We start from the raw sequence: 19,312 nt of genomic DNA on the forward strand, positions 1-19,312 counted from the left end.
CAGTAGATAAACTGGGAGACTTAGAAAATGATGTGCCCTGCACAAAGTGTGTCACAGTAACCACAATTAAAACCACTTTTCATTTGTTAAGAACTTTCGCAGATGCTATATAATTAATTTAAAGGGTGGAGAGCTGGTTTATTTTTATTTTAAAATAATGTTTGTCATTCTGACAGACTGAAGGGAATTTGTGTTAATTCGAAAGAGACTGACTCTTGTCACAAAACTGAATTGCTAGGGCAATTCTTTGAAGAGAAACAATAGAAAGATAATCAGGCCACTAAGAGCTGAGGTCAAACAGCCTCAAAGGGCAAGGCAATAGTACAGGGCACCACTGGTGAAGAACAGTCTTGCAATTCCTCCTCCATGTCCCCACCCAGCAAAATGATGATGTGTTGTTCCCTTTGTGCCCCATTTGAGAGCTCTACATCAGAAACTTTGTCAGTCTGTGTCACCACTCTCAACGCACCTCCCACATATACACCGCTACCTCGATATAACGCGACCCGATATAACACAAATTCGGATATAACGCGGTAAAGCAGTACTCGGGGGGAGGAGGGGCTGCGCACTCCGGTGGATCAAAGCAAGTTCAATATAACGCGGTTTCACCTATAATGCAGTAAGATTTTTTGGCTCCCGAGGACAGCGTTATATTGGGGTAGAGGTGTATATATAAAAAAATGACTGAACATCAGATGATGCCATTACTATTTTAGCCACAAAGTGATTATTGTCTACCAAAAGATTGGCATTTGAATATGTGAATGTCCAGAGATATCTGCCTGTGTAGATCTGTGGGGTCCCATGCGGAGCGGATAAAGCACACGACCAATGTGGTTGCAAGCTGAATCGAATCCTGTTTATTACAAGCTTTCTTTTATAGTCTTTCTCAACATTACATAACACAATTAGGCTATAATCACACATCTACGGATTGGATGAGAAGGAGAATCATGTGTTTATCACATGTATAGCCCCACACCGATTGGTTCAACCGTTCCTTACATAAGGCCATGATTTATTACCTTGTTTACCTCATCTTATATAATCCCTAGACCACCAGGGGGCGCCTTTGTCTTACAAGGCCATGAGCCATTGCCAGGCAAGTGTCCCATCGTGACCCTTACCTTCTCATGGAACTTTACATTAGGTTGGCGTAAGGATGATACATCCCCACATAGATCTGGTGATCTGAACAAAAAGTGACATTGACCTGAGTGCAGAGGGTCAACATAAGGCCTATGTGCCACCTGTGTCCTACTAAAGCCCTCAAAATAAGTCTGTGGTCAGGTGCAAGAAACAGAGACTGTTGTTCCTTGATTCTGATTCTTGAATGTCAAGATTAAATTGCCATCTTCAGAATTTTACTGTATATGTTTTTGAGATAAGTCCAATCCTATTTTTGTTAACTGTTTAGAACATTCACCGGGGGGTGACTATATACCACTTAAGTCCCACTAAGCACACACAGTCACTTTTCAGAAGAGAACTCAGTTTAAGCATGTAGTTATCCATTCTCCACAAACAAATTGCAATAAGATAGGAAGTTCCTTGAAAACGTGGCCCATAAAGATGACTCAGTCTGACTAACTAGCTGGTCAACCAGTGGGGAACAAGTCAACAGTATCTGAACTATTATTATTTAGTACTCTACATTTTTTTCTTTCTGTATTTTTATTTCTATATTGAAAAACAACAATTTGGCTTCAATAAAATTAGTCAAAAATAAATGAAGAACAAATTAGATTGGCTGTGATCTGCTGTATGCCCCAAGGCAAAACCTCAAATATTTCAAGGTTCATGAAGTAAGAAATTTAAACCACTAAAACACAGAATAGCGATGTGTAGAGATATTAACTTATTCTGTTTTTTTCAGAATTAAGAGTACTGCCAGGAAAACAGCACTTCCAACCGAAAGCCTGTTTTCTGCAATTAGCTTAACACAGGCAGACTTTTGCAAGTGCAGAGCTCATTGTTGGATTGAAGCCTAAATCTCCAATCCTGCAAACAGGAATGCATGTGCTCAACTTCACTACCATGAATAGTCCTATTGAAATCAATGGAGCTACTCACGGTAGTTAAGTTAAGAATATGCATACGTGTATGCAGGCTCGGGGCCTAAACTCTCAACTTTTGGACTAGAACCAGGGGCAAGTTAATGAACAGCTGTACATTTGGGTGATAAAATATCTAAAATAATTGTAAAACCCATTTGTTACCTCCACCATTTTTCTGAAGTGTTTTCTTCCTTGATAGCCTCTCCACCATTTCTGGATATTAATCATCATTTTGTTCAGATACCTAAAACAAAATATTTTGATTACAAATGATTACATTGAAAGAATAATATAGGCAATGCTGTATGTTATCTATACTTATTCCAAAAAGTGGGTTACAGCAAACTTACTTAAATTTAATCTTATAAAAGTTATTCATTATTAAGCATTACAAAATAGACTTAAGAATGGGTGTTTGTGTGACTGGTTAAACAATTCATGGAGAATACAGTTAATACTTCTGAATGGTCCAGAACTTTTGTTGGTCAAATGGGAAAATGTTGAAAACTGAAAAATTTCTAAAATTTTCAGTTTGGGAGTTGTAGAAAATTTGACAATAAGGAAACATGTTTTGGCTTTGTTGATATTTCTCCAAGGGAAAAAAAAATTCCCAGCCAGCTTAGGTGCTGGCATAACAACTTTGCTTTGCTTCCTAATACATTATGAGACAGCCCCAAATCCTGCAAAGATTTATGCATATGACTGCACTGCACCTTAAGTGGGGGAATTGTCCAGCTTGCCAGGGGATGGAGAATAGTGCTTTTCTAATGGGGGTTAGGAGAAGGGCTTACAAGCTTCTGTAAAAGGGGCAATGGGTCAGTATGGCGATGCTGACTCATCCCCAGGGACTGGAAGGGCTGAGGAATTGAAAAGGGGTGAGTCTGGCAAGAGAAGCCCCTTTCCCCCACACCAGGCAAAGCAGCACCTACCTTCCCTCCCCTTGAGATGACAAACTACCAGGTATGGTCAGGACCTGCCGTGGGCATCATGCTAGTCACTGCTTTGTAGGGGGACTGGAAAGGAATTTTTCCCTAACCACCAGATTGGCCTAGTTGGAGTCTAGTTTTTTTCACCTTCCTCGCAGCAGGTTCAGGGAGGGCTTTGTTATGGTGAGTCAGGAAGAGAGTTAGGCTTTGATGTTGCAACTCATTATGTAAGTGTGGGGCAGATGTCCAGTGCAGATACTCCATAAGAAAGGGATACAGTGACCAGATAAATGGCTTGGCAAAGGAATTAAAAAGGATGTGGTTTTTGAAAGGAGTGGAATTGGGGAGGGGGTGTTGGGGCTCCAATGACTGATCCAGCAGGCATGACTGGCATGGCACTCCTATGACTGACAACCCCCCCTGTCTTATAACCTACCTTAACTGAGGGGGAGCAGGATATATTTTTATGCTACTCAAAAACAGAATAATCGTTTTTGTTCACATTTTACAGAAACATTCACTTTCAGAGAGAGAGAACAAGCCAAGTATAATATGTGAGAATTTTGGAAAGTTATGAGTGACTGAAAATATGGGTTAAAATAGAAAAAAAAATCATAATACCTGATATATGCTCGGACTCTGCATCCTCGAAACCAGCTCTGGATTTGTACAGCAGCATTGTGCTCTGCTTTTCTGTATTCATCTACAGCTCTGAAAACATTTTTTCAAAATAATCGTTTTGTGATTAGCATTCTCAGTAGTTTACTTTAAAATCAAAACAATAAATCAGAGAGATTTTTTTCATCTAAATTTTTTCTTAAGGGGACAACTTGTGTTCTTTTTAAACCTTTCTTCCCCCTCACCCCCCAGCTTAACATATTACCATTCTTAGGAATGATGCAAAACAAAATATCCCATGATGATTAGATAGTATAGAGATAATTAAAGCCCCAGTCTTCCAAGGACAACAGTGCAACGGCTCTGCTCTATTTTAAGGATTTTATTATAAACAATATAAAACAATCTAAATATAAATTTACAGGAAAAATTAAGTTATTTTGCATTCTGATTATGCATCTTTGTTAACATTCGTGGGAGGAGAACATAAAGTAACAGAGGAGACCAGAAATCATGTGGGATGAAGAAAGAAGGCTAAAAAAAATTTTATGTAAAAAAATGTAAAACATCCCAGTTGATGGGATCCAGATGGATCCTGTTTTTTTTTTTTTTTTTTAAAGGAAACATTAAAAAGATTTTTTTGGGTAAGCTACTGCAGTGTAAGAGGAGTTGTAATTTGTGTGCTGACACATTAATTTTATGTGCTTTTTTCTAATGCCTGAGAAATATAGTTCCCAGGTACATGTGATATTGAACAATGATGCCAATATGTTATGAACTTCTAGACTTCTTATGCTTTAAATGAAAAATGTGGATAACACTTTATTTTAATTAATTAGTGCTGAATTACAATAGAAATCCTATAGAGGTACATAAAATATGACATTGACATGAATATCAGATAAATTCACTATGATCAGTATTATCACAATGAGTATTAAATGAATTAATTATGTAAAAGTAAGGGCCTGATCCATAGCCCACTAAAATCAATAGAAAGACCCATTGACTACAATAAGGTTACATCAGGCTCTAAATGTGTTACCAAAGCTGTACTGAAGCAGCATACAGTGAAAAAAAGGCTGGGAGGTCGTTGTCATCTTAATTAAAAGTATCTACTATAACTATTGAAAATCCAGTTCAGGCTGAAACATTTTCAAGATAGGTGACTCTGGAAGAAGAGGTAGAATTAGACAACCTGGTGAGCAACTCATTTGTCAAATCATTTGTCATTTCATACATCACAGCCCTACCTTTTCAAATATTCAGCACATATTGCTTAACAGCTATTTCATGGGAAATGTTCAGTGAGATGAAGATGATACTATTAGTTTCTCACCAATACTAGAGTTTTCACAATAGGCATGGAGAAGCATGGTCATGGATGAGTTTTGGAGACGTCGTAGAGGGCAAAATGGTAGGATTCAGAGATAGCATCAATGTGTGCAGTGGGAGGGGGAAGGGAAGAAAAGAGTATAAAAGTATGATGATGTTGCAAGCCCAAAGAATGCAGAATCTAATGGAATTGCCAATGGTAATGAAGAAGGGAAGACAAGGGAGGTTTGGGGGGAAAGATAAGGATTCAGTTTTCAATTTCTGGTGGAGGCAGGTCATCCAGGAAGAGATGTTGGTGAGGCAGCTGAAGATATGAGATGAGAATAGGCAGAGAAATCGAAGGATACAGGTAGGTCTGAGAGTTGTTAATGGTAAAAGCTGTATGATAAATTAGGAAGTCTAAGTATAAGGTAGTTGTAAAGAAGAGAAGAGGGCCAAGTGCAAAGACCCTAACAGAGATTCTTAAGGAGCATTCAGACAGATAGTGCCAGAGAGAGAGACAAGGGAGAGGCTGTCTATTAGGAGAGCCATAACTGTGACAAAGGCAAAAGACACATCAAGACCAATAAGAATGGGGAAGAAGACTTGCTACTTGGCCAGAAAAACACCATTAGTAACATTTTTAAGGGCAGTTTCAATGCTAAGGGGCAGAAACCAGCTACAAGATCATTTCTAGTTTCTGTTTAATTATATCTTTTCACAATAAAAGTATTAAATTGCTGAACTAAACTATTTGAAATTATACTTTAATTTTATTGAAGCATTACAATCACATTTTTATTATTTACTATCACCTTTTAAAATTATTTTCTTATTGCTTCTCCAAGCTGCCCCCAGTACATTTAGTTGGGTTAGAAGAATCTCATTATTTAAAGTTTGCAATAAGGTTTTGCTCTTTGAACGTGATCTGTTCTGTTGGTATGTAATTTATTGTACTAGTTGGTAATTTCTTCTTTACATCTTCATATCAGACAGATATTACTCTTCCACTCTTTCTTGTCACCATTGTACTAGATCTGGTTTGATGGCTCTGTATGTCGCTTGAAAGTTACTGTATCTTTTGTTCTATTTTCTCTTGTAATGTTTATCTGTTGGTAGTGAAGAGCCCTTGCCAACACTAGAAAGATAACAATTGGAGCTAGGGTTTGGTTTTCACCTTTCAAACTGCACATTCGGTTTGAATGTCAAGGGTTATCTTTACTCCATTCACAAACATTTACTGTGACTTATGCTTCCAAGTAACTTTCAATAACATGAAACCAAGGCAGACACAAAATAAATGTTATTTAATGCACTTTCATTACCTACAGTGTTTTGCATATACACATACAATGTATTTTGAACACAGGCTACATTCAGAATAACTTCACCCAAAACTGATTTCAACTCACAATATTATGGCACCAGTCAATATAATTATTACTGACTCTTTTATTATCTGAATCTGCAAAAGTGATTTAACTGTGAAATTCTTAGAGAAAATAGGAGTGTACAGAAGCCACACAAAGGCCTTGAAGCAGCAGACCAAGGTAATTAGCATATCAATATATTTAGCAAACACTGCAAATTACACAAGTCTGATATTGTCACCTATTAAAAATCTCAAAGAGATGGACATAATTAATTCCGTGTCCCTTTTATATTTTAAATATATGTGTCAAAAACACAAATCTGCGTGACTGTTTTTGCATTTTTAATTGGCTATAGCTGTAAGAAGCACGTAAATTGTCTACTTAGGTGTGCGAGTGGTGTGTCCAGAGGTTACAGCTTGAACTGCAAGTCAGGATTCTGGACTCTATTCCAGGCTTGCCACTGACACACTGTCCTTTAGCAAGTAAAGGACTGTCCTTTCCATACCTCTCTTTATCAGGAATAGGGAGGTGGTATTATCTCTGTATATGGCATTAGGGAGACCGTGAGTGGAATACTGTGTCCTGTTCTGGTATCCACACTTCAAAAAACATATTGACAAATTGGAAAGTTTTCGGAAAAGAGCTACAAGAATTATTTGAGATTTGAAAAATAGGCCTTATAGTGAGAGATTTAAGCAGCTCACTCTATTTAGTTTATCCAAGGAAACATTAAGAGGTAACTTGATCACAGTGTACAAGCACCTACACAGGGGAGAGAGTACAGATAGTAGACAACTTTTTAATTTAGAGGAAAAAGGCATAATAAGATCCAATGGTTGGAAGCTGAAGCTAGACAAATTCAGACTAGAAATAAAGCACATTTTTTAAACAGTGACGCTTATTAACCATTGCACCAATTTATCTAGGGACATAATGGATTCTCCATCACAAGACTGGATATCTTTCTAAAAAATAGTGCTAGCGCAAATAGAAGTTATGGGCTTGAGGCTGAAATTACTGGGTGAGGTTTTATAGCCCCTGTTGTACTGGAAGTCAGAATAGATTGTCATAGTGGCCCCTTTGAGCCTTAAAAATCTATGAAATCCCTTGACAAAATAGGTAATTACTTAAGCACCAATATTTTGCTTAGCTGTGGATGAGACATTATTCTCTTCTCTACGGACCTTACCATTTAAATAGTGTGTTGTATAAAATGCTCAGGAAACTCCAGAAGTGGATGCTAATTTAGAGCTGTTAGTTATATACATTATTTTAGTGAAGGATTTGGGACACCATTTTTGTGGTATAACAACACTCTCCTTAATAAGCAGAATTACTATTGCCTTTGGTTTCTACAAGGGATTGCCCTGAGAATCACTTTCTGAGCTTATGAAACACTAAGTCACAAAAAAGTGTTCCCCCAGAAGAATGATATTTTGTTGTGCCGCGATGGGATTTTTATTCACCCTAGCGTAGGGTGACCAGATGTCCCGATTTTTGGATCTTTTTCTTATATAGGCGCCTATTACCCCCCCCCACCCCGTCCCGCGACATTTTGATATAATGTTGCAGTGCGGTAATATACTTGATACAATATGGCAACATTTTCACATGGCATGATAACTGTACGCTCTTTGGGACACAGACCACCTTTTATTCTGTGCCTAGCCCCAGAGGGTCCTGATTCTAATTGGGGTTTAAGGGCGCTCGGGGAATATAACTATTAAGCACTGACAGCGATCTGAGAGTGCTAACTGGACATGGCAATGTCCCAATGACAATGCAACACTGCGCTGGTGCAATGTGGTGACCTGGGGACGTGCCATGGGGGTGATCTCGCAAGGTGCCACCATCAGTTGGAGAACCTGTGTCCCATCCCAGTGCGCTGGCCTGGCTCTTACCAGTGCTCCTCCCCAGAAGGGAAGTGCTGTGAGGCCAAGACAGGCCCACGGGGGCGGGGGCAGCGGGCCCGTTACCTGTTCCTATGGAAATATTCCTCCCTCTGGCCTGGCAGCCTCCCTTGCAGCCTGGCCAAAGTGGCCATGTTCCCCCTGCCCCGATGGTGTATAGGCCGTCACCATGGCAACCAGACCGTACCACATGGCTGAGGGGGAGGTAATTCCTCCCTACAGGCCCCGCCGGCCAGGGTGGGGGAGAAGGTAGGACACGGTGGAGTGCTGGGGGGAAGTGGTGAGCGAGACCCCCAGCTATGGGCCGTACCATCCGAGCTCCCTCCCGGCAGCGGACCGCGGGTGGGGAAGGCAGGAGCAGGAGGGATGGTTGGGCCCTACTTCCTGCCGGTGTTGTAGCCGCTTCCGGGCTCCTAGCATGGGGGAGTGAGGCGCGGGCAAAGAGCGATCCCGACACCCCTTTTCGCTCGCCCGGCTTCGGCCGCCTCCCCGAGTCTCTGCGAAGCGGCATCAGCTTCCCCGGGGAGCGGCCGGGGGAGGCGCCGGGTTCATGTTCCGGGTCGCTGAGCCCAACCCGACCCGAGCTCAGCCGGCGAGAAAGAGCTGGTGAGGCCGGGCTGGACGGGGGCGAAGGTGGGTGGGTGGCCGGGGGGCTGGACGGGGGCGAAGGTGGTGGGTGGCCGGAGGGGGGTGGGTGGTGGCGGCAGCTCCGTGGTTTGGAGGCAGAAGCTTTCCCGGTGGGGCCACAGTGCGCTGAGCGAGAGCTTCCTGGGGCTGGGGGGAGATTGTGGGGTTGGGCCGCAGGGTGGATTCCCGGTCTCTGGAGTTGCTCCCTCTAGACGCCGCTATCCCATTCCTGCCACGAGTGACTCCTCCTTGGGGCTCATACCCACGCGTCTCCAGAGCATCTGGTGCCAGGTGGCAGGTATTTTATTTAAAAACGTTGCCGCTTAGGCGTAGTTTGACTTCTATATTGGGGAGGGGAGCTCCAGTCAGGAGAATGGGGCATGCATGGAGGAGGCAAATTCCGTGCCTGCCGGAGGTTTGCAGTTTGAGGGAGCAACGCCCCGCTGCCCGTCCCCAAACTACGCCCTTGCTCTGCCGTGGAGACTCATTCCTCCTCTCTTTTACCAAACGTCTCCGTTCTCCTTTCTGAACCCTCTCCCTCCCCTTTTGCCCATCGGACAGTGTGGCTGCTGGTTACTGCCAAATTGTTGATGATATCCTTATAAAGGGGATTGAAGACATGAACTATTGACAGATTTGTCACATGAGGTCTTTCACCTCTCAGTCACCTGCTATTTTATGGGTGAACAGTGGGCTGTGTGCAAAAGGATTTGCTGCTCCCAGACCAGAAGATAAAACCCCATCGCCTCAAACGTGTTGTTTATATTGTATTAGAACCTGAAGGGCCTGGTTCCTTTGTGATATCTGCTTTGCAAGTACACATTTAGATATGGTCTCTGCTCTAAACACCTTAAGTTTTATCTGAAACAAGACTCAACAAGTGGGCGTTGCAAACAGTCGTGTGTTCCCACCAGATAGTTCTGACGTAGTAGTTCCAAATAATTTATTTTTATTATAGGAGTGGCGTAAGGGGAATTTGACAAAGGAAGTAGAAAAGGAAAGAAAGGGAAGAGTGGTATATGTATGAGTGGGGAAGAACGGGAAAGTGGGAGGGAAGGCTAGAGGGCCATAGAGGGTTGAAAGTGTTCCGTTGGCAGTGGAAGACCAGAGAGGGATAGAAAGAAGATGGGACAAACAGCTAATTGACAGACAAAATGCATAGTTGTTTGCAGTGTTGTAACTATGTTGGTCTCAGGAAATTAGAGAGATGAGGTGGGTGAGGTCATTTTTTTTTTATTGGACCAACTTCTGTTGGCGAATGTGACAAGCTTTTGAGCAGCAAACAGCTTGAAAGTTTGTCACGTTCGCCAACGGAATTTGGTCCAATAAAAAAATCTCCCTAAAATGAATAATGTCCACAGTCCAAACTGAGAATGCAGTCTGCTGATATCACCAATATTATGAGAAGGTGTTGAAGACCCAACCACAACTGGAGCATTATAGAATTTTATACTGGGTTGTTAATGAAAACTTCATGTACTGGCCCATGGTTTTCTGCATTAAATGTTAGAAGCATCCTGGTAGAAAACATTGTGCAACCATCATGTAAACCTTTCTTTGCATTGAGTTAAGAGGAAGCTTGAGTTGTGGGAAATTTTATGTGACCACTACACCAAACGTTGATTAAGAAGTGTTAAGATTCTTGTGTTGTTAAACTTTATGCACCCAATGCAAAGCTTTCTTTCCTTACACGTTTTTCACTTTTTTGTATCATTCAGAAAATGTTAGTTTCAAAACAACCAAAGAAAACCTTTAATGTGCATTAGGTTTATTACAAAGACTGGAAATGAACACAAGGATGCTACAGTCCCACTGTTATGATCAGATCTGTTAGTGTAAACCAGTATTGTAGGATGGGTGCCGTATGTCTTGTGGCTCCTTTCCGGTCTCTTTCATGCAAACAGCATTATTATTAAAATTCTTGAGATTTTATACTACTATACCACTAAAACTGCTCAGCAGTTTTTGTTCTAAATTAATAAAGGAATTGTTGGAAAAGTTTAGTGTTGGTTTAGAATGGAGTTAAAGGTTAGAGGAAGAATTTCAAGGAAGGTTCCAAGCTAGGAAAACAAATGATGGTAGAGCTTCCACCTGTAGTGGTGACCAGGTTACACAGATATTTATTCTGGAGTGTGTGTGTATATGTATATGTGTGTGTGTATATGTATATGTACATATATATATATATATACATATACACACACTGTGGTCTTGGAGGAAAAGTGTACCAAAGTAGTTTCCTTTTAATTGGGCAAAAATAAGATGATATACTCAAACTTTTGAGCCAAAGAGAGATGTTTCAAAGGCAAACCCAAGTGAAATACCTCTAAATAAAAGTTTTGTTATCTTACGTCTGTTAGTCTATAAGGTGCCACAGGACTCTTTGCTGCTTTTACATATTTCACACTGATGACTAATAGATTGTATGTCCTCTATTTTACTTTTATGAGTGATAACATACTACAGTCCCTTTCTTTTAAAGAGGCAGGTTATAATTGTTACTAACTACTACTGAATGATCAAGCCATAATGCTAACCTTGATTGTAAGTGCAGGGTTTTATGGAAGCTGGCTATACTGGCCCAAAGAGATTGCCCAGAACAGTTCGGTATAGAGAGAAGAATCCAAAATCTAGTTATCTTTTTGAATTATAGTTTGCTAGCTCTGGAGGTCTGCTAAATATACTTTGGACTACTCCTCAAAACTATTCGCCCCTCATTTCTCTGTACATAGGTTATCCAGGAATCTGTGCTTCAATGGAAATCTATTTTAGTAAAATTTGTAATATTAAGGAACCAAAGAAAATTAATTTCTCATGGTATAGTACTTGAACTTCTGCGAAGCCATACCTTTAAGCTTCTTGAAACATTAGAGTTCTAAAAAAGATAGTTATATGGAGAATTCAAGAAGATAATTCCGTCATACCTCCTTAGTCTGTTTCAGCAATGTGTTTTGCTTACTCTGGATGGCATAGTCTATATCTTAGTTGAGTGTTTCTCAGATATCTTATCAGTACACACCACCATTTAGGGAAAGCTGTGTTTTGGACACTTTTTGGTTCTTTGATTATTCCGATAATGATTTTGTCATTCCAGCATATAAACATTGTCTAATGGTTGAAGTAGTTCTTACCTGGACAATTAATGAGGTATTTGTATCAAGTTTTTGTTTGCTGCACTTTATTTCACTCCATTTACGTCCATTATCTTAAAAAGAGCAATGGTAGTTCTCATTTTCTTTAACAAGTAGTGTCAAACATGATATTTCATGTAAAAGGCCTTGATTTTTTTTTAAAAAAGTGTAATGGTAGTTTTAATAGTATTGGACACGAAAGTATTTTGACGTTGAAGTGATGTACATATATTGTAGCTGCTTTTATTTATCTTGGAAAGAGTATGGTTTGTTTCTGATAGTGAATAGAGAGGAAATGGGTCAACATTTAGTAAACTCCATTAAAATTGTTTTAGATAAATGTGTGGGTCACTGGAGGCAAACTACACTGTTAATGCAGCAATATCATCTGTGAGAGAAGATATGGTTTTTGTCACTGGCTGTGGACAGTTGCTGTAACCGTGTTTTTACAGTCTAATGTTAGGCACACTGAACTATGGGTTATATATTAAAAATATTTTGGGGAAGGTCCAGCTTGTGTTATGCTGTATATTCCATATTATTAACATTCCTGAACTTTATCTTTTCTGACTGAATGCACTCTGTATTTGCTGTTGACAATTGTAATTAATTGTTAATTTTTCAACCTGTTCCAGAAACACACATTTCTAAATGTCTCTTTTGGGCCAGCCTTTGGATAATACTTCAGTAAAAAGAATTCATTCCCACCTGCAAAGTATAAGATTGACTGTCAGGAGTCCACAAAATAAAAAGCTAAAAAAGGGATATGCTGATAAGTATTAACTTGATGGAAAAACACTGCAGAATGTTAAAAGTGGTTTCTCACTATAAATAAATAGAAGCAGTTAGTCTGAACTTTCTAGTTTCTACTCCCATTCCTTAATACATACAAAAGGGAAAAGAGAGAACTGTTAAAATAAATCAAATGTACTTTCTTGGGTTTTCAAGAGTGGCAAAATCTTGAAGTGAGCTCTGACACTACAGTAAAAACCAGGCTGGGAAATTCAATTATAACTTGGTTTGTATTCTAAACATGCAGCATAGACTTTGATTTGACAAGACCAAGTAATCATGTAATCATACTAAGTGAACATGCTGAAAGGTCTGTAGTATGAGTTGATCTGGTCTACACATGCCGAACCAAACGCATTTGGTATTGTAAGGCAGATAGGTTAAGGCCATGTTGTAATTGTTGTGTAGACGAGGCTGGGTGAATTTTCTTCTGTTCAGTCAGAGATGTATTAGGATCAATTAAAAGATTTATATATGGGAAAAGAGTACTTGTCAGTTAATTGCAGGAGCACATGAGACTCATAAAACTTGATTTACAATGGGAATTGAGAACCTTATTGCCCGATGCTTTTTGAAAATTTCTCACTGATTTCCTAAGCATGTTCCCTTCAGATGAGTTTTCTGCTCTGAATGGGCACAGTCCATGACAAATCATACTAGTATCAATAGGTATAGAGAAATATGATAACTTAAAGTATGTAACAGATAGGGGTTCCTATTTGAAACTTCAGACAACGATATTAGAAGTCTAATTAGCATTCACTAGGACTGTGAGAGCTTGTCTACCCAGGGAGATTGACTAGCAAAACTATAGAGTTATAATTATATTTCTATACCTGTGCCGTTATACCCAGTGGTGAGCTGGAGCCGGTTCGCGCAAACAGGTTGTTAAAGGGGTGGGCAAACTCCGGCCCGCGGGACCGTCCTGTCCGGCTCGCCTGAGCTCCCGGCTGGGGAGGCTCCCCTGGCCCCTCCCCCACCTTCCCCCCTTTCGCAGAGCCCAGCGTCAGCGCTCTGGACCACTCCTGGGCAGCTCGGCAGCTCCTGCCGCTTTGGGGGTGGGGCTGCGAGCTCCAGCGGGCCGCGCAGCATCCATACACGCTGCCCTGAGCAGCATGGTAAGGGGGCTGGGCCGGGGCTGGGAGGAGAGGTTGGATAAGGGGCAGGGAGCAGTTGGAAGGGGCAGAGGTTCTGGGGGGGTGGTCAGGGGATGGGGAACGGGGGGGTTGGGTAGGCGTGGGAGTTCTGGGGGTCTGTCAGGGTGGTGGTGGATGGGGTCGGGGCAATCGGGACAGGGAGTGGGGCAAGTTGGGTAGGGGGTGGGGCTCTGGGGGGGCAGTTAGGGTGGGGGGTCTCGGGCTTGTACTCACCGGGTGGCGCTTAATAACTGGTTCCCTACCAAGTCAGCAGCAACACTTCGGCGGCAGGTCATTCACTCACTCCGGGTCTTTGGCGTGCCGCCGAAAACCTGGAGCAAGTGAAGTGCTGCCGAAGGCCCGGTAGGGAACTGGTTATTAACATGCTGGCAGCTCATCACTGGTTATACCTCCCCATGTTGACGCTCTATTTTGAAGTAAACTAGTGTGTCCACATGGGGAATTATACCAGCTTAGCTATATTGGTATGATTTTACTCCTATTACTGCCAGTTTCCCCATTGTGACAGACCCAGACCAGAGGGGTACAGGAGTCTGGTAGAGGGCAAATATACTGGTCACTGGATGAGTAGTTTTCTGTTCCCTGAGTGACCAGAGCAGGGGCTGCACTAGAGTAATCAGGAACCTGCTAGAACCAGTTAAGGCAGGCAGGCTAATTAGGACACCTGGAGCCAATTAAGAAGAAGCTGCTAGAATCAATTAAGGCAGGCTAATCAGGGCACCTGGGTTTTAAAAAGGAGCTCACTTCAATTTGTGGTGCGAGTGTGAGGAGCTGGGAGCAAGAGGCACAAGGAGCTGAGAGTGAGAGGGTGTGCTGCTGGAGGATTGAGGAGCATAAGCGTTATCAGACACTAGGAAGAAGGTCCTGTGGTGAGAATAAGGAAGGTGTTTGGAGGAGGCCATGGGGAAGTAGCCCAGGGAGTTGTAGCTGCAATGCAGCTGTTACAGGAGGCACTATAGACAGCTGCAGTCCACAGGGCCCTGGGCTGGAACCCGGAGTAGAGGGCGGGCCCGGGTTCCCCCCAAACCTCCCAATTGACCTGGACTGTGGGTTCTTCCAGAGGGGAAGGTTTCTGGGCTGTTCCCCAACCCACGTGGTAAATCTCTGAGGCAAGAAAATCCGCCAATAAGCGCAGGACCCACCAAGATAGAGGAGAAACTTTGTCACACCATGTAGAAAAGCCATAAGTAAGGGAAGGCCAAATCCTCAGAGGTGTAGTGGAACACAGTGAGATACTAAGGTTATGTCTACTCTGGCAGAGTTACAGCGCCAGGAGTTACAGCGCCGCTCAGAGAGCTCTGAAGGGAAACCGCTGTTAAATGTTCACACTGGCAGGTGCCTGTGCAATAGCATGTTCATACGTGCGGCACTTGCAGCGGTATTCAGAGCGGTGCACTCTGGGCAGCTATCCCACAGAGCATCTCTTCCTCTTCTGCTGCTAAGAGTTGCGGGAAGACGGAGGTGGTCGCGAGGCATCCTGGGTCCTGTCCCAATGTCCTGTGATGCATTGCTTCACATCCCTGCAATCCCCTTGCTTCCATCCGCATTTAGTGCCAAGTTTCAACGGTTTGTGTACTGCGCGCTCTGCCTCTTCAGTCTGCAGGAACGGATCCCGCACTGTTGACCAGTATGCTGCTCGCTCTGACCAACACGTCATGAGTGGCTGTGAAGTTATTCCTTAAACTACAAAGGCAAAAGCAGTTCGACATTCATCTCGCCACTCGTACTAGCTATGACACGAGATTGCTTGTGGCATTCACGGAGGTGATGACCACAGTGGAACACTGCTTTTGGGCTCGGGAAACAGGCACTGAGTGGTGGGATCACATCATCATGCACGTCTGGGATGATGAGCAGTGGCTGCAAAACTTTCGGATGAGGAAAGCCACATTCATGGGACTGTGTGATGAGCTCGCCCCAGCCCTGCAGTGCAAGGACACGAGAATGAGAGCTGCCCTGCTATTGGAGAAGCACCTGGCGATTGCACTGTGGAAGCCGATCGGTCGCTAACCAAGCCGACGGTTGGACTTGTGTTGACGGAAGTGTGCAGGGCCATTAATCACATCCTTCTCCGAAAGACCGTGACTCTGGATAATGTGCGTCACATTGTGTATGGCTTTGCACAAATGGGCTTCCCTAACTGCGGAGGGGCGATAGATAGCATGCATATTCCAATTGTGGCACAAGACCACCTAGCCATCGAGTACAATCATCGAAAGGGGTATTTCTCTATGGTTCTCCAGGCGCTTGTGGATCACCATGGGCGTTTCACAGACATTAATGCAGACTGGTCCAGAAAGGTGCATGACGCATGCATCTTTCGGAACACTGGCCTGTTCAGGAAGCTGCAAGCAGCGACTTTCTTCCCGGACCAGAACATCACTGTAGGGGAAGTCGAAATGCCCATTGTGATCCTGGGAGACTCTGCCTACCCTTTAATGCCATGACTTATGAAGCCATACACGGGGAACCTTGACAGCAGCAAGGAACGGTTCAACAACAAGCTGAGCAAGTGCAGAATGACTGTTGAGTGTGCTTTTGGCCATTTAAAGGCCCGCTGGCGCTGACTATATGGGAGGCTGGACCTGCCAATGACAGTATTCCTATGTTTATAGCCGCGTGCTGTACACTCCATAATATTTGTGAAGGGAAGGGTGAAAGCTTCATTCAGGGCTGGACCGCTGAGGCTCAATGCCTGGAGGCTGAATTTGAACAGCCAGAGACCAGGGCTATTAGAGGGGTGCTGTGTGGGGCCATAAGAATCAGGGATGCCTTGAGGCAGCAATTTGAAACTGAAAGCCACTAATATTTGTTGCTATGCTTGGGAGTGCAGTGCTTGTAATGCTAGGAGGTGATTGTGATTGGTGCAGACAATGCACTGTGAAGGTTTAAGAAAATTGCTTGTTGGTTTGCAGGGTTCTGTTTGCTTTCAGTTGATGGAATAAAGATTACTTTCAAACCAAAACAATTCTTTTATTAAAAAACAACAACTGGACGAGACAAAAAAAAATCAGGGCTGGAGATGGGGGAAGGAGAGTCTCAGGAGGAGGTGGGGTCTCGGGACGGTTAAATATTTGTGTATCTCCAGGGATCATATCCAAGTTTGTCCTTTGGAGTACAGTGCGGTGGGTACTGTACTTCAGCAGGGCTATACTGCAGAGGGATGGGCGGTTAGTGCAGTGGGTACTGAGAGTCCGCAGGGCTGGACTGTGACGAGGCAAGAGTGGAATGCAGCGGGTACAGATTGGAGCCAGGAGGTTGATAAGAGTGTGTTGGCGGTGTCTGGGGGATGCATGGTAAAGAATTTTGCAACCGTGGCTGCAGGGGAGGGTGGGCGTGAAGCTGCTCAATTTGCAGTGCTAGTAGCACCTGGAGCATGACCGCTTGGCACTCCATAACGTTTAAGAGCTGCTCCGTGGCTTCATTCTGGTGTGCCATGTTCTCCTTTCGGTCCCTCTTCTCGCTGTCCCGCCACTCCTTTGATTCTTGTTTTTCGGCCGTGGAGTGCATCATGACATCACACAGAAAGTCCTCTTTAGTTCTTCGAGGCCGCTTTATAATTCTGCGCAGCCGTTCAGCCGGTGATATCAAAGAGGGAGGCTGGTCTCCCAAGGTCATCTCTGTGAAGCCGAAATGCAACATTTTACCGAAGCAGTATTGTTTGCAACAAACAGAACACTGATTCAGTGATTTAAAACACAGCCACTATTCACATACCTGTCACTAACTGGCTGAGGGAGTCAATCAACAGCCTGTTCCGCCGCTCAGACTAAGCATGTGACGGTGGTGGTGGTATGTGCATCATACAGAGACAAGCTTGCTTTCTGCAACCCTCCTGCCCCCAACAACTCGCTTCAGCCATTTCCAAAATCAAATCCACTTACCAGGTTCCTCGTGTCCTGTTTGCGCTTCGCCAAGATTCGACAGCTGTGACTGGCTAGCCTCCTCTGAGGTAGAAAAGAGCTCCTGGCTGCATGCATCTCTGACCTCGGAGTCATCCTCTGCCTCTGGGTCCCCCTCCACATCCTCGTTCAAGATTTCCTTCTCCTGGCTCGGTCCACTCTCGACTGGCACATGAGCCACCGAAGCATCCACAGTGGCCTTCACAGTGGAGGTGGGGTCGCCACCAAGTATTGTGTCCAGCTCTTTGTAGAACCGGCAATTCGTGGGTGCAGCACCGGAGCAGCGGTTTGCCTCCCGCGCCTTGTGGTAGGCGTTCTGCAGCTCCTTCACTTTGACCCTGCACTGCAGTGTGTCCCATTCATGGCCTCTTTCTGTCATGCATTGTGAAATCTGTCCATAGGTATCATAATTCCTATGGCTTGAGCGCAGCTGGGACTGGACAGTCTCCTGTCACCAAGTGCTGATGAGATCCAGCAGCTCGGCATTGCTCCAAGCGAGGGATCGCCTGGTGCGTGGAGCAGACATGGCCACATGGAAAGATGTGCTGAGACCACTGCATGCATCACCGAGCAAACAGGAAGGGCACTTTCAAAATTCCAAAGGAATTTACGGGGTGGGGATGATGGTTAGTCACCTGGGGGCGGGGCAGTAGAGTTCAAACCAGTGACCAGAGAGGCAAGAACACGCATTGTGGGTACACCTCCCGGAGGCCAATCACAGCACTGTAATTGACCAGGGTGTCTACACTGGCACTCTCGTCGGGGTGTTTTGTTTTTTTTACAGCGCTGCAACTGCGCAGTTTCTGCGCGCTAAATGACGTGGCAATGTGTACACCTCGGGAGTTACAATGCAGAAAGCAGCTTTACTGCGCAGAAACTTGCCAGCGTAGACAGGGCCTAACACTTTGGTCTAGGCCAGGGAATAAAAGCTCTGTAAATAGACTGTATTCTAATCAAGTGTTGTTCAACAAGGAACAAAGGTTGCACTGAAGTGCTTTAAGTTCTTGATAAGCAGTCTTTTGCCAACCTACGTATTTTGAATTTTATCAAATGTTGAATATAGTGAGTATTATGCCAGAGATGGGATAGTGATAATTTTTTTTCTAAGAGCTGAACTTGATTTATAACTGCCTACATGCTGACAAGAAATTAAAAAAAAAAAAAAAAGTGTTGTACCCTGAGGCTCCCCTCATGCCAAGTTAAAACAATTTGAAAGCCCCCTTAATACCTGTGAAGATGCAGCTCAACACCTCTTTTTTTTATTTTGTGAGCCTGAAAAGATATGAAGTTGTCTTCACAGGTGTTAAGGGGGCTGTCCTGTCATTAAGCTAACTTGACTGAAAACTTAAAAACCCACCCCACCCTGGCAAACAACTAAACCATTTCTTCCCATGTAGGTAAGGCCAAATGTGCTCGTATGCTAAGGCCTTCTCTACACTGGGTTTTCTGTGTGTGGGTTTTTTGTTTTGTTTTTTTTAATAGTCACTGATATACCCATATTG

General features: G+C 43.4%; 2 protein-coding genes across 2 annotated transcripts in view; one reads left to right on the forward strand and one right to left on the reverse strand.

Moving 5' to 3' along the window:
- The window catches only part of SPATA17 (spermatogenesis associated 17), a 178,271-nt gene extending 169,936 nt beyond the window's left edge, over positions 1-8,335 (reverse strand). Inside the window, exons 1-3 of the mRNA XM_024209331.1 lie at positions 8,268-8,335; positions 3,608-3,697; positions 2,223-2,304 (exon numbers count right to left, since the gene is read on the reverse strand). Of these exons, the coding sequence (XP_024065099.1) occupies positions 2,223-2,304; positions 3,608-3,697; positions 8,268-8,335 (240 nt within the window). The remainder of the gene's footprint in view (positions 1-2,222; positions 2,305-3,607; positions 3,698-8,267) is intronic.
- Positions 8,336-8,627: 292 nt separating this feature from the next.
- The window catches only part of GPATCH2 (G-patch domain containing 2), a 186,672-nt gene continuing 175,987 nt past the window's right edge, over positions 8,628-19,312 (forward strand). Inside the window, exon 1 of the mRNA XM_024209330.1 lies at positions 8,628-8,807. Coding sequence (XP_024065098.1) covers positions 8,752-8,807 — 56 coding nt within the window. The 5' untranslated portion in view covers positions 8,628-8,751. The remainder of the gene's footprint in view (positions 8,808-19,312) is intronic.

This window comes from Terrapene carolina, unplaced genomic scaffold (assembly GCF_002925995.2).
Source record: "Terrapene carolina triunguis isolate 2854851 unplaced genomic scaffold, T_m_triunguis-2.0 Scaffold262, whole genome shotgun sequence".
Lineage (NCBI taxonomy): Eukaryota > Metazoa > Chordata > Testudines > Emydidae > Terrapene > Terrapene triunguis.